The sequence below is a fragment of the Eretmochelys imbricata genome, chromosome 10 (genome assembly GCF_965152235.1).
Source record: "Eretmochelys imbricata isolate rEreImb1 chromosome 10, rEreImb1.hap1, whole genome shotgun sequence".
Classification (NCBI taxonomy): domain Eukaryota; kingdom Metazoa; phylum Chordata; order Testudines; family Cheloniidae; genus Eretmochelys; species Eretmochelys imbricata.
The window spans coordinates 38733165-38749036 of record NC_135581.1 but is presented as its reverse complement, the minus strand read 5'-3'; the positions used below and the strand labels follow the sequence as shown (position 1 = coordinate 38749036).

Genomic DNA, 15872 nt, shown 5'->3' with positions numbered 1-15872 from the left:
TTTAACTCATGTTTTAAAATCATCACACAACTTAAAGTTGGCTACTCAAGCCTTCTATGAAGCACTACATCTACATTCTTCTTGGTTTCTTGTTATAATTTTGCACAACTCTGTTAATGAACTTCTTGAATGCAATGCGTTCATCTTTGGTGGCTTCTTGTGTGTCCGGTACTTCCATTCGTTCAATTGATATGCTGTTTAGTTCATTCACACGATCAGGCAGAAGGCGACTTCTTTCAGAACACAAAATTCTATTCAGTGATGAAAAAGAATGCTCAACTGTAGCTATTGTGACTGGGAGTAGCAAGAGATGAATTCCTACTTCTTTCATCCCAGAAAACATAGCACAAAGATCGGGTCAAGCCACTAGTGATGATAAAAAAGAAGTTTAAGTCAAATCTTCATTCATTTGTCGTATGATATACCACTCTGTGTTCAAATTCTCTATTCTGTCCTGAGCACATGGCAGCCCCATTGCTGGTAGTGCCTCACTCCACTCAACTGTCTGTGTTTTACAGGAGAGGGATCTGTAAAAGCTATGTAGAGGTGAGTTGAATCTAGAAGTCGCTGTTGTAGATTTTTAAGAATCAAGTCTGTGTACTTTTTCAGTTGTCTTAACAAACACTTCTTGTCCTCTTCACTTAAGGATTCAATATAAATGCCTTTATTAGTCAACTTCTGGACTTAAGTCTTTGCTTCTTCCAGTAGTTTTTCAATGGATAGCTCTCTGATTGATCCAAATGTAGCTTCTACTGCTGGACAAAGATCTACTGCTGTTGTAGCAGATCCCTGAATGGCATTGTTTAATGACCCAAGTGGGTTCAACAGTAGACTTACAAGAGGGAGAATGGCAACAGTCTTCTCTGACCGTAGTAGCAAAAGTAATCCACCAGCCTCACTACTTAGATCCATCCCATCTTGGTTGATACTTTCCAAAGCCAGTAATAATGGCTGGAGTAACAAGACAACAGCCAAGGATCGCTTATGAGAAAGCCAGAGGGCTTTCCCAGGTTGGACTAATTTGAACTTCAGTCCCAGTGTATCTTCTATATTTTTTGTTGAAAAAAGAATATAACAAAGACATTAAATTTGTAGCTTTTAAAATGACTTTTGAAGAGTCTGCAGCTCGTATTAGCGCTTGTTGGAGTAGATGGCCTCTGCAGTATGTATAGGAGAGATTAGGGTTACACTTTTCTCTGAGCAAAGCTTGTCCACCATGTCTTCCAGAGAAGTTTGCAGCTCCATTAAATGCACAAGCAGCCATCTGTTTGGGGTCCAACTGAGAAGCATTTAACTCTTCTAAGATGTGGTTTGTCACAGATGCAGCCGATGTGTTCTCTCTAACTTGAACATCTAGAAATGAATCTATTGGCCTACCATGGACATCAGGATTACATACACAATGATTTAATACTTGATGCCCATTTGCATCGGTGCATTCATCAGCCATGTATGCAAATTTTTTGAATGTGGTGAGAGAGTTCTTCAGTTTTTCAACCGTTGTGTCTTTCACTGTTGCACAATATGCTTCTAGCCAGTCAGTTGAGTTTCTTGCAGAAAGATAGTGAGCATTTGCTGGTCTTGTTCGGAACCAGTGTTCAACTTCAGGATGAACAAGTGACAATGCATTTAACATTGGGCTCCAGTTTGTAGTGTGGGGTATCTCTTGCTTAAATAGAAAGTATGATGCCACAGCCATGTGTGTTTGCATGAAGTGTGTTGTGTCTCCAGGATTCTTAACAGGCTCATTAACACTCACTGGTGTTGTACTTGGTGGAGACCCAGTGGAGACTCAGAGGTGCTTTCACATGAGTTCATCTCCCAGGTGGGGGGCAAGAAGGCACCTTGCTCAGTCCTCCAGCTGCTCACTGTTCACTCTGGACACTGTTGTTCATTGTGCCACCGTTCACTCCATTGATCTGTTGCCAATGGCCCTGCGCCATCACCTTCTGCTGCCACCTGCCACTGTGACCTCTGTGAGTTGGTCTCTTGAGGTTCCACCCAGCTCTCAGTGATTTCAGCTGAGCTCTCAGTGGGGGAACTTCACTGCTAGTGCAGACTGGGCCGTCTCTTCCACAGAAACACTGTCCCACAGCAGGTCTCAGCACTTAGACCTGATTATCAGTGATTTCAACTGTAGTGGTCACTTAACAAAACAAAAGACTATCTGTGGAGCCTAATCAGCTCTGTCTTTAAACAGTGGAGAGGGGCAGGTCAAATAGTACTTGTGACTCAGGCAGACCATCAAGCAAAACACCTGTCCCCACCTTCTCTCTTGATGCCCTCAATCAGCACAGGCTAAGTACAGTTCTACTGCCCTTTACTCATACAATAAGAATAATAACATTTAATTAGCCCCCACCACCCACATTCAAGTGATTTGTAACCCAACCCCAGCCAAAATCTATCACTTGGGCAACACAGCTCTGTTTGCTGTATACCTAGATTAGGTGTGAATGTAAATACAATCTAGTCCTGAAACCTTTCCCCCCAGCCCCCAGCTCATCACTAGCTGTCAGGGAGAGCTCATTTAGACTTTGCTTACAAATCATAATTTGAAATTATTAGGTTGGTCAACATCACTGAAACGAATGCACTGACATTGTCATAAAAAACAATAGCTGTATAAGGAAGCTAGTCTATGTTCATACTTTTCAAATATTATACTTTTTCAGGTTTCAGAGTAGCAGCCGTGTTAGTCTGTATCCGCAAAAAGAACAGGAGTACTTGTGGCACCTTAGAGACTAACAAATTTATTTGAGCATAAGCTTTTGTGGGCTACAGCTCACTTCATCGGATGCATAGAATGGAACATATAGTAAGAAGATATTTATACATACAGAGAACATGAAAAGGTGGAAGTACCCATACCAACTGTAAGGTTTTTCCCCCCCGCTGATAATAGCTCCTCTTAATTAATTAGCCTCTTACTCTTGGTATGGGTACTTCCACCTTTTCACGTTCTCTGTATGTATAAATATCTTCTTACTATATGTTCCATTCTATGCATCCGATGAAGTGGGCTGTAGCCCACGAAAGCTTATGCTCAAATAAATTTGTTATTCTCCAAGGTGTGCCAAAGTCAGATTCAAGACTCACAAAATTTGTCAGACCACTCTGTTTATTAGCAAAGTGCTTTGCCAATGCACCCAGATATGTGAGTTTCCTGCAAAAGCTCAAGCTATTTAAAAGCTTATTTAAACAGATAAGGGAAAGCCAATTTAACATAAGAGACAAAAGGAAGCAGAAACATACAAAGCTTATTTGCATACTAACGTTTACCAATCTCCTAGCTCAGTGGGAGCTCTAAGTTAATTAGTTTGAGGACCCATTCTCTCACACTCCTTAACGTTTCTCTTCCTGACAACCATATTTCAACAAACCCTTCAAGCAGCATTTCTTTAATGAATTATAATTTCAATATAATTCATTCTACTTTCACAGGTGCCACAAGTACTCCTGTTCTTTATATTTTTTCAGATACACATATTGTATCATACACTTTATATGCTTTTATATTGTGTATGTGTGTATTAATGTTTCAATTTCAATTCAAATGTCCAATCACTACATTGGCAACACAGCATGTAACTAGTTCACAAAACGTGGGGGGGAATAGGGAAATCCCTGGACGAAGGGAGTGGAGCCTCAGGGAAGCGGCGGGGCAAGGTGTTCCGGTTTGTGCTGTTAGAAAATTGGCAACCCTAGCTGTGGCCTGGTGGCTGGAGCCTTTGACAGACCTGGCTCTCTGAGATCTGGGCTGACAGTGGACTGAAGGGAGTGTAGTGTACAATAAACTGGGTTTGCTCTTGGGCTTTGTTTGGCACAGTGCTAGGGGGCGGAGGGAAGGCAAAAAAACCACAAGAACCCCACTCCAAAATCAACGCGCCAGTTTCTTGCAGGCCCCTATGGGGTTTGCCACGGTCTGGGCTGAAGGGCATTTGGATGTGGGGCGGGGCGCCACCACATCGGCCGGTCTGGTTGTGGGGATGGGCAGACCGGGCGGTTGGCTAGACAGGAGCACGCAGAGCGCGCACGAAGAAGTCCGGACCCCAGGAGTAACGTGCGCGCCCTCACCCCTCCCCCACGGGCCCGCGCGCGTTTCGTGCCTAGGCGGTACCGCCCACGCGCCCGGCCGTAGCCCTGTCAGCGCGCGACCGGCTGCCACCATGATCTGCTCGGTGCTTATCCTGTTCGCCAACATCTTCCACAGCGGTGAGTGCCCCTCCCAGGGCGTGGGGGAGATGTCCGGGGGATGCCTCCTCCCGGGGCGGGGTGAGGAGGAGGGTGGCAGTTCGGGGGTTGTCCCCCCAGGCAAGGGGAGGGCGGGGTCAGGGGATGTCCTTTACCAGCAGGGGGAGGGGTTGTTCGGAGGATGCCCCTTTAGGCAGGGGGAGGACACAGCAGGTGTTGGGGCACTGATCCCTCCCTTCCTCACCCTTTGCCTCCCCTGACTCAGCTCCTTCAACTTTCACAGCTCTGCCCCCACTCACTCCCACGGAGAGGGGTGAGGGGGGAATAGGCACAGAGGTGGCTGCTTGGGGAAAGGTGCCTGCTCTGCTGATGACAGGTTTCAGAGTAGCAGCCGTGTTAGTCTGTATTCGCAAAAAGAAAAGGAGTACTTGTGGCACCTTAGAGACTAACCAATTTATTTGAGCATGAGCTTTCGTGAGCTGCAGCTTACTTCATCGGATCCGATGAAGTGAGCTGTAGCTCACGAAAGCTCATGCTCAAATAAATTGGTTAGTCTCTAAGGTGCCACAAGTACTCCTTTTCTTTTTGCTCTGCTGATGAGACACTACTGAGAGCAGAGTGGTACCCAACCCTGCTCTGTGGCAGTGAATTTCACTGCAGCTGGTTCACTCTGAATAAAGCATGTAATCAAGCTCAGGGAGGGAACAAAGAGGCCACATAGGAGTTTATTTTACAAGTGGGGAAACTGAGGTACGGAGAAGGGAAGGGAGTCTCCTAAGGTCCCATAGTCATCCCTTAACAAAGCTGGAAATAGAGTCTGTCTCTCTTGCCTCCTATCTCTAACGCTGAGCCCACACACTGCCTGCCTCTGTAATCTATGACAGGAGTGGCCAAACTTACTGATCCTCCTAGCTGCGTATAACAATCTTCAGAAGTTCAAGAGCCTGATTGGGCTCTGGGCTTTAGCTCCATGGGAGGTGCCTCTGGGGCTCAGGGCTTTAGCCCCACTACTGCTGAAGCCATGAGGCCTGGCCAGTGTGCCCTGTGGGGCTGAAGCCCCGAGACTCCCCTGCCCGCTGGGCAGAGACCCCTACCCCACCACCCCATTGCAAGGCAGAGGTCCCAAGCATCCCAGCATTGGGTAGGTGGAAAATGGGAGGAATGTGGGGGGTTCCATTAGCTGCACTTTGACGGTAAAAACAACGAGGAGTCCTTGTGGCACCTTAGAGACTAACAAATTTATTAGTCTCTAAGGTGCCAAAAGGACTCCTTGTTGTTTTTGCTGATACAGACTAACACGGCTACCACTCTGAAACCTTTAACGGTAAAAGAACTGCATGTGGCTCACGAGCCACGCTTTCGCCACACCTGATCTATGCTCTGCAAGGTTAAGTCCCAACTATCAGCTTGCGTGTTCTGTGTAAAAGAATATCCCTGACTGCCTTCCCTAGGCTGTTTTCCACTTACTTAAAGGGTTGTAAAAGAAACATTTCCACAGCCTAACAAACCAGTGTAGACCATTGGACAGCCAAATAGGTGAAATCAGCTCTCTAGTGTGGTTTAAAAAAATCATTCAGTCAGATCCCCTGATTATTTTCACAAGCCTTTTTGTTTAGATTCAAATTCAGATCGCTTTAGGAGGCCTGATTTCAAATTCAAAGGCAATATTAGGGCTGGAAAATTCCCAGACTTGTTACATGCTCACTGAGATTACATAGCATAATGTTTTGCCCACATTTTGAAACCCAGAGCAAGTCTGTCTGTGATGGTGGATTTTTTTAATTAAAAAGGCCATGCATTCAGTGGCTTTTATTTTTGTTTCTTTAATTAAGGGAAGTGGATTTATTAAAATATGTCAGACTTGATTAGGGTGCACTAAATGCTGATAAATGTAACAGCTGCTGACTCTTCATCTTCTCTGTGTTCGGTCCAAGAAGGATTGGAACTGGAGCAGGAAAACTCACTGCTGGGTATCAGGAGGGATGTCGTCCTGACAAGTGGACCCAGATTCTCTAGGAGCAAAGGAACTAAAATCTAATGCAAGTCTGTGGTTGGATATTGCTCTTTGTAGCCACCAGGGCTTTCCCCGTCCACCTCAGGAGGATGTCCTCTCCATCCCTCTGCTCCACCCCCCTACCCACCAGACTGCCTGCTACCCCTTGCAAAGGATTACATGGTTGGAAACAACTCCTTCCCAGAGTTCCCTGTCTTTGCCGTGGGGAAAGAGGTTATCTCCATTGCTCTGACTTCCAGAGTCCCTGCTGTATGTGTGCCACTAACCACCAGAGCGCTCCTGTTTCATTCCAGTATTGGACTGTCTGTCTCTCAGTGGGAAAGGGGCTGTCTGCAAACCTCTGACTTTTGTCTCCACCAGCCTTTGCCATATATGAAACCAGTTTTACAATCCAAACTGATGGTAAGCTATGCCCCATTCCTATTTGAGTTCCTACCTTAGCAGCATCTGCCTCTTCCCTTATCTCTGGTTTTATTTTTTAATTCCTTGATCCTGGTTGTAGTGACCCCTCTGATCCTGAATGTATGCTGAGGTTTGCTCTAGCCCTAAGTGTTCCTTCTCATCTTCTTTCAGCTTGCACTGGAGTAAATGAGCGCACCTTCCTAGCCATCAAGCCAGATGGGGTGCAGCGGCATCTCATAGGGGAAATCATCAGGCGCTTTGAAAAGAAAGGCTTCAAACTGGTGGGGATGAAACTCATGCAGGTGAGAGGAGCTGGCAGAGCAAGGGCTACCCTGGCACCCTTGTCTCTAAAGGTCCAGTCCATGCTGCCTCACTCTGTGTATGCTCTGTCTTGGGGCTTTAAATCTTTGCAGCAGGGACCTGCTTGCATCCTGCTTGCTGATGGTGCTTTGTAAATAATACCTAGTTTTTATATAGCATTTTTTATCAGTAAATCTCAAAGCGTTTTGCATAGGTCAGTATTATGATCCCCATTTTACATATGAGGAAACTGAAGCACAGAGAGGGTAAGTTACTTGCCTAAGGCAGTGGTTCTCAACTTATTTCACATTGTGGGCTGCATATGCAGCCCACAATGTGCTAACTGGGCTGCAGGGGCTGGGTGTCGGGGCCAGCCAGCAGCCCGCCCCAGACTCCTGCTGTGCATGGCCAGCCAACAGCCTGCCCCGGACCCCTGCCACTCCTGTGGGGTGGGCTGGCTGCCCTGACCCTGGATCCCCGCCCCAGACCGTGTGCTAATTGGGCTGCGGGTTGAGAACTGCTGGCCTAAGGTCACCCAGCCACCCGGAGGCAGTGCTGGCAATAGAATCCATAGAAGCAAAGAAATGTGGGGCTGGAAGAGACCTCAAGAGGTCATCTAGTTTAGCCTCTTGCTCTGGGGCAGGATTAAGTATGCCTGCCTCCTGAGTCACAGTCTAGTGCTTTATCCACTAGGCCACGAATAACAAAGTTCAGAAATGCCTGGTATCAGAGCTGCTGCAAAGTCTCTTGCTGAGGCCATTTCTCCAACATCCCTCCCATGGGAACTCGATGTAGTGAGATATATATGGGGGAGGGATAGCTCTTTGGTTTGAGCATTGGCCTGCTAAACCCAGGGTTGTGAGTTCAATCCTTGAGGGGGCCATTTAAGGATCTGGGGCAAAAATTGGGGATTGGTCCTGCTTTGAGCAGGGGATTGTACTAGATGACCTCCTGAGGTCCCTTCCAACCCTCATATTCTATGATATCCTCCTACCACTAGATGGAGACAGGAAACGAAAGGAAAGCTCCCTAGTCCTGTCTCTGTGCAGGTTGCCAGCCCAGCTAGAGGAATTTAATTTGGATCTTTTTCTTGCCACCACCATTCAGGGTCAAGTTTTCCAAAGCACTTTAGTCCTATTTTCAAAAATGGCTTAGGCACCTAAATCTCATTGTCAGTCAGGGGAATTGAGCTCTTAAGTCTCATTTCCAAAAGCAACTTGAAGCACTTAGGATCCAAAATCGTTTAGTCACCTTTGAGAATTTACTGTCTCTCTTTTCTTTGAAGCACCCTGCCCCAATCTGTCTTGTGCAATGGACTGTCGTATAGGCTGTTCCATTGTAAGTCTGTTTTGCAGCATTTGTTATGGACCTATAATGGAAACTATTTTTTCATCATCAGTGTAATAGACCCTTGCTGTTATCTAAAGGGCTGCATTGCAAATGCCTTTTCTGAACAGAGCCTGAATTCTGCCCCTGTTGATTACCTGAATCCCTAAAGGTCCTGTGAGGCTATACACAGAAAGCGAGTGAGAACTGAACTGAAAGAGGAAAATGGGATTCCCCAGATGAGGAATGAACACTGATCCAGTTTCACCTGGCAGTTGTTCCTTCCTGGTGAGCTTGATTTCCTCCTCCCAGCTGCACTGCAGAATTCAGGAATCCAGCCCTCAGAGCAGGGAGAGGTCCCTAAACGCCACTTCTAAAGTGGACTCTTCTGGCCACTAGAACAGCCATTATAAGCCATTTTAGGACAGTCCCATCTAGCAAACTAGATCACATGCTGTGTTTGTGCCCAGGCCTCGGAAGACTTGCTGAAGGAGCATTATATAGCCCTCTGTGATCGCCCCTTCTACAGCCGTCTGGTGGAGTACATGAGATCGGGTCCTATTGTAGCCATGGTGAGTGCTGGCCAGGGGCCCCTTTCATGCCTTGAAACGGATATCAAATGCAAGTGCAATTAGCATTGAACTTGAGGCCATTCCATCTTCCCTTCATACCCTTCTGCCAGATCCTCTGGCTGAAGTGTTACACTGTTGCATGTAAAAGTGAAACCTGTGCATATCTTTCTTTTATTCAAACAGATAATCATAGGCTTTCTTGAGGTAGATTCTGCCCTGACTTATCTCTAGGCGTACTCATACAAGGAGGTGGAGTTAGCTGGAGGGTGCTTAGGGTAGGATTTGGGCTTGCTATTCAGCAAGCTGCGGAAGCTGACTCTTGCTGTGCTGTCTTGTAGGTCTGGCAGGGGCTGGATGTGGTAAAGATGGCTCGCGCAATGATTGGAGAAACTAACCCAGCTGATTCCAGACCTGGCACCATCCGAGGGGACTTCTGCATTGAAGTCAGCAAGTGAGAGCCTTGGGTTTGTTTTTGCTGGGGAATCCTCTGTGTCCCTGTTGCAGGTGGGAGGAGGCTCCTTCTGTGTTCTGCTCCATGTCCCAGTCACTCTCCCACTGACTGAGAGGGAAGATGGGGGAGTGCCTTTAGAGTCAGCTCTCAATGCTCCTGTCAAAGGATCACTTGTGAGGGATGAGCACACCTTACTTTGCCTGGCTCCCAACCTAGGCAGCAAGAGAACAATGCCCAGATGGTCTGTGGCAGGGTGGGGTTCTTCATCTTGTGTAAAGTAGCCACACTTGTGCTACATTTTAGGGATTTTTACCCTAATGGTATGGTCAGTTTGGAGTTAAACCTGAGATCTTCTTGTTTGGGGCCAAAACTAACAACACCATGTTGTAACCATAACTCTCTGGTACCCCCTTGAGGAGAGGGTAGGCACCTCTCATTTCAGTGGTCCCTCTCTGGACCACAGCATTGCTGTGGGGTCATCCCAGAGTCCAGTCCTCTGACTGTGCTGTTTAGGAGTGGGGTGGTTGGGAGGCCACATAAAGTAGCCCAAATAAAAAAAGTCAGGATGCTGTCATATCTCACAAAAGGCAGAGTCCAGAGCCTTCTGAAGGCAAAAGAAGAGGAGGGCCTGGGCAGTAACTCCTGTTTCCTCAGCCTGGGGAAGCTCTGAGTTCCAGCCCTTCTTCTTTCTGAGTGCCACCCAAACTGAACGGGGACCCTGCCTCTCTCCAGGCTTGACAAGACTCACTGGTGTGGTGTGTTGGGGTGGGGCTGATTGTGCCCTCGGGAGCTCTTTAACCCCTTCTAGACTGAGACAGCCCCATCATACGCTGCTTCACACTTCCATAACAATTTTCATCTTCAGTATGCTGCCCGGGCACTCAACTGATCCTCACAACACCCTACTGAGGGAGAGAAGGATAATCTCCTTTCTACATGTGGGGATTATGAGGCAGGAAGAGTGCATGGACCTGCCCCAGGCCACAGAGGGAATCTGTGTCAGAGCCAGGATTAGATGTTGGGAGTGTCTGGCTCCCAGTCCTGTGCTCACACCAAGCCCATCTCCCGTGACAAAACAGTTTGCATAGTACATTTGGCCATGAAGAGCACTATGCTTAAACTGCCTCTTTGGTCTCAGGATGAGCTGTGGAGGAGAGCAGAGGAGATCTTTCCTGCTGCTTTATGCTTTTTTTCTATTAAAACAAAAAAGTGAGGGGTGTTCTGCTTGGCTTTTACCGTATAACTATCAGCAATGTCAAGCTGTCGCTTCTTGAAGCCCTGTAGTGAAGCGACGACTCACTGGTGCACGCCTCCTACTGGTCATCTTGCAATTAGCTCTCTTCCAGTTTATGGAGCGCCCTGTGCAGGCTGGTATCTCACTGGTATGTCCCTCTCAGACCCCGGTGCCCTTTACCCTGGGGTTCTGCCCCAGCAATACCTCCCTGGGGAACCCTCAACCCTCTAAGCCCACCTTGCCTCAGTGGCAACTGCCAGTCATCATCTAACCCCCGTTCACTGGGGCAGACTGCAGTGTAATGGCCACTCATCATTGGCAAGGGGTTAGGACCAGCTGCCGCTGCCTATTCCCAGGCTGCCCTTCTGCAGCCCCAGTACCTTTGTAGCCTTCACCAAGGTCTGCAGCCTGTGGGTTTACCAGGCTGGAGCTCCCCAGCTCCCTTTGCCCTTCCCCAGCACTACTCTGGCTCTAGGTACCTTGCTCCCAGGCAGCTAGCCCTTCCCACTCCAGGGCTAGAGTGAAACTCTTTCAGCTCCTGGCCCCCAGCCCTCTTATAAGGACCAGCTGGGCCCTGATTGAGCGGTCCACAGGTGTGGCTGCCTTCCTCAATCAGCCTAGCTTTGCTGCTTTTAATTCCTGTTCTCCAGGAGTGGGGCAGTCACCCCACTACAAGCCCCCAGAGCCATGGTGGGGAGCACTCCCAGCTATTAACTGAAGTGGTGGTAGTGCTCAGTGTAATAGATGAGCTGTTCTCCTAGCCCTTAGTCAGGCATATGAGTTAGTTAGGTGTTAAAAGACAAGCAAGAGTCCTGAATAGTCTGAGGCCCTGGCTACACTAGGGGTTTGCAGCAATGAAGCTACACCAATTGGCTGAAATCAGGGCTAATTCTCAGTGTAGCCAAAGCCTAAATGAAGCTGACATCCTTCCTTATATAGGTTTCATTTCCTTGGCATCTGATGTCAAACTTACCAGTTCTCCATAGAGTCTTCCAGGAGGGGAAAAACAGGGGTCAGAAGACTTGAATTTCTAATGTAAAAACAAGCAGCACTACAGGTAAAAAAGGCACTTTCAGCCCTTCATGAAGCAGCTGTTACTGTAGATTAGAAAAAAGAAAAGGAGTCCTTGTGGCACCTTAGAGACTAACCAATTTATTTGAGCATGAGCTTTCGTGAGCTACAGCTCACTTCATCAGATGCATACTGTGGAAACTGCAGCAGACTTTATATATACACAGAGAATATGAAACAATACCTCCTCCCACCCCACTGTCCTGCTGGTAATAGCTTATCTAAAGTGAGCATCAGGTTAGGCCATTTCCAGCACAAATCCAGGTTTTCTCACCCTCCACCCCCCCACACAAATTCACTCTCCTGCTGGTGATAGCCCATCCAAAGTGACAACTCTTTACACAATGTGCATGATAATGAAGTTAGGAGCACCGTAAGAAAATCAGAAGATGGGTTAGCTGTAGGCACTGTTGCTGCTTTGGTGACATGATCTAGGGGAGGGGACTGGTGGGAACTGGCAGCTCCCACATGCCACAGGATAACTGGCAAGTGCTGCTCTCAGCCAGAAGATGGGTGGCTCTGGGGTAGGGTTCTGAGGAATGGTAAGGAACATGAGGATCGTTCAGGTAGGAATGCAACAAGATGGCACTTGTTCAGCAAACTTATTATTTTAGCCAAGATGAAATTACTTCCGGCTCTAGTTCTTCGCTGTATCTGACTTGGAGAGTACCCATTCTCTTTCCTCACAGGAATGTGATTCATGGCAGCGACTCGATTGAGAGTGCCCGGCGGGAGATTTCGCTCTGGTTCCACACAGACAAGCTGACCTGCTGGGCGGACAGCACTGAGCACTGGATCTATGAGTAATAAGAATGGTCTGGGGGAAGGGTATCTTGCTGACACTCAGGCACAGTAAAAACTCATCCATTTCCATTTTTCCTTCTCTGGAGTCACACTGGACTTTGTGATAGTGTGGTTTTTTCATTGGGTGTTTCTATCTAGGGGTGGGTGAAAGGGTAATGGGAAGTCTATTCTGCACTGGTAATTGACTAAATTGCAGCTCTCTGGGATAGTAGCTACTTGGTGCTGCTGGTCTGGTTCTGTCGATGCTCTGCAGCATCCTAAAATCCCAAGGGGTTCAAGATGACCTGCAAAGGAAAGAAAAATGAGCTTGTGCCTTTGGCATCTTTATAATGTACAGAAAAGGCCTGAAAGTTACATTAGAATTTTAGGTCCTGTCTACTATGGAAGGCTCTCTGGTGATTGGAGAACTATTGATATGACGACATCACAAGAAGTAGGAGAGTGAAAGTTGAGCAATTTGAAGATTTTGATTAGAAGGGACCCAATGGATGATCTTGTCTGACCTCCTGCATAACACAGGCCAGGAAACCTCATCAAGTTATTCTTGCATCAAGCCCATAATTTCTGGTTGAGCTGGAGCATATCCAATCTTGATTTAAAGATCATTGTTCCAGTGGTTAATTACTTTTGCTGTTAAAAATGTGTACCTTATTTCCAGTCTCAAATTGTGTACCTATACTGGATCTTGTTATGCCTGTGAGATAAGACTGCTCTACTATCAGAAGTAGTGGGGGGAGGGATAGCTCAGTGGTTTGAGCATTGGCCTGCTAAACCCAGGGTTGTGAGTTCAATCCTTGAGGGGGCCATTTAGGGATCTGGGGCAAAAATTGCGGATTGGTCCTGCTTTGAGCAGGGGGTTGGACTAGATGACCTCCTGAGGTCCCTTCCAACCCTCATATTCTATGATTCTAAGTCTCTCTGGGCAGGTACTTAGCAGTGGTGATCAAGTCCCCTCTTCACAAGTGAAATAGATTGTGCTTCTTCAGTCTTTCACTGTAAGGTAGGTTTTCAAGCCCTCAAATCTGTCTTGTTGCACTCTTCCAAACCCTTTCCAATTTTCCAACATCCTTCATGAGTTGTGGCACCAGAGCTGGACACGGTATTCCACTAGTGGTTTTACTAATCCCACATACAGAGGTAACATTATCTTCCTAGTAAATAGTCCTATTTATACAGCCAGGGAGCATTCTAGCTCAGAGGAACTGCAGACTGGATCAACCACTGGTCCAGCTACTCTAGTACCCTATCTCTGACAGGGGCCAAAACAAGTTGCTTTAGAGGGTGGTGTAAGAACCCTTCAGTAGGCAGATGTAGGATAATATGCCCCCACATTGTGTCATAGAATCATAGAAGATTAGGGTTGGAAGAGACCTCAGGAGGTCATCTAGTCCAACCCCCTGCTCAAAGCAGGACCAACACCAACTAAATCATCCCAGCCAGGGCTTTGTCAAGCTGGGCCTTAAAAACCTCTAAGGATGGAGATTCCACCACCTCCCTAGGTAACCCATTCCAGTGCTTCACCACCCTCCTAGTGAAATAGTGTTTCCGAATATCCAACTTAGATCTCCCCCACTGCAACTTGAGACCATTGCTCCTTGTTCTGTCATCTGCCACCACTGAGAACAGCCAAGCTCCATCCTCTTTGAAACTCCCCTTCAGGTAGTTGAAGGTTGCTATCAAATCCCCCCTCACGCTTCTCTTCTGCAGACTAAAGAACCCCAGTTCCCTCAACCTCTGCTCATAAATCATGTGTCCTAGCCCCCTGATCATTTTCGTTGCCCTCCGCTGGACTCTCTCCAAATTGTCCACATCCTTTCTGTAGTGGGGGCCCAAAAGTGGATGCAATACTCCAGATGTGGCCTCATCAGTGCCGAACAGAGGGGAATAATCACTTCCCTCAATCAGCTGGCAATGCTTCTACTAATGCAGCCCAATATGCCGTTAGCCTTCCTGGCAACAAGGGCACACTGCTGACTCATATCCAGCTTCTCATCCACTGTAATCCCCAGGTCCTTTTCTGCAGAACTGCTGCTTAGCTAGTCGGTCCTCAGCCTGTAGCAGTGCATGGGATTCTTCCATCCTAAGTGCAGGACTCTGCACTTGTCCTTGTTGAACCTCATCAGATTTCTTTTGGCTCAGTCCTCCAATTTGTCTAGGTCACTCTGGACCCTATCTGTACCCTCCAGCATATCTACTTCTCCCTCCAGCTTAGTCATCCACAAACTTGCTGAGGGTGCAATCTATCCCATCATCCAGATCATTAATAAAGATAGGTTTCAGTGGTAGTCTTGTTAGTCTGTATCAGCAAAAAAAACGAGGAGACCTTGTGGCTCCTTAGAGACTAACATATTTATTTGGGCATAAGCTTTCGTGGGCTAGAACCCACTTCATCAGATGTATGAAGTAAAAGATACAGGAGCAGGTATAAATACATGACAGGATGTGGGTTGCTTTACCAAGTGTTCTGTCAGTCTCACGAGGTAAATCAATTAAGAGGAAGTTACTCACCTTGTGCAGTGATGATAGTTCTTCGAGATGTGTGTCCCTATGGGTGCTCCACTTTAGGTGTCTGTGTGCCCCTGCACCTCTAATCGGAGATTTTTGGTAGCAGTGTCCCATTGAGCCTGCGCATGTGCTCTCCCTCCCTCGTGGTCTGCCTCGAGGCTATTTAGCACGGCACGGGTGAACCCCCCTCACTTCCTTCTCTACCACAGAGCCCTATAGAGAACTCCAAAGTAGAGGGGAGGAGGGCGGGCTGTGGAGCACCCATAGGGACACACATCTCGAAGAACCATCATTACTGTACAAGGTGAGTAACTTCCTCTTCTTCTTCGAGTAGTGTCCCTATGGGTGCTCCACTTCAGGTGACTCCGGAGCAGTACCCACCACTGGAGGCTGGGACTTCGGAGCGGAGTCTTTTACTACGGCGAGTACTGTGGAGTCGAAGATGGTGTCAGTGGCCAAATCTTCAGTGATCACATAATGTTCTGAGAAAGTATGGACAGAGACTCCAATCATTGCTTTATAGATTGGGGAGATAGGGGTATCCCTATGGATTGTGATTGAGGTAGGAACTGATCTCATGGAGTGCGTATGGACAGAAGCAAGTTGCGCCCTTGCTAAGTGATTAATGCAACTAGAGACCCATTTGGATAGTCTTTGAGGAAATATCACAGAGCTTTTGGATCTTTCTGTGGACGAAAGGAAGAATTTAGGGGATTTCCTGAAGTCCTTAGTTCTGTCCAAGTAGAATGCGAATGTCCTTCTAATATCTAGCATATCCACAATTGTCTCCCAGTTGTCACAATGTGGTTTTGGGAAAAAACAGGGAGATGGATCTGTTGATTCATATGGAAAGTGCAGAAAAAGTAGGGAGAAACTTGGGATATGGCCTTAGAGGGGTTGTTTATTTATTTATTTAAAGACAAAGGCCATGAATGATGGGTGTGCCATCAGGGCCGCTATTTCTCCTATGTGTCTAGCTGAGGTGATGGCAATTAGAAA

The 15872-nt window shown here is 47.2% G+C and overlaps 1 protein-coding gene across 2 annotated transcripts; it reads left to right on the top strand.

Moving 5' to 3' along the window:
• The first annotated feature begins 4110 nt into the window (after nt 1-4110).
• NME3 (NME/NM23 nucleoside diphosphate kinase 3) lies at nt 4111-12489 on the top strand. Of its 2 annotated transcripts, XM_077828299.1 has the most exons (6): nt 4111-4215; nt 6569-6610; nt 6782-6912; nt 8707-8808; nt 9147-9259; nt 12254-12489. In XM_077828299.1, exons 1-6 carry the CDS (start codon nt 4170-4172, stop codon nt 12369-12371), a joined length of 552 nt encoding a protein of 183 aa, XP_077684425.1. In that variant the 5' UTR covers nt 4111-4169; the 3' UTR covers nt 12372-12489. The 2 variants fall into 2 exon arrangements, with proteins under 2 accessions (XP_077684425.1, XP_077684427.1); XM_077828301.1 differs by lacking the exon at nt 6569-6610 and having other exon boundaries at nt 4147-4215.
• Nucleotides 12490-15872: the final 3383 nt, after the last annotated feature.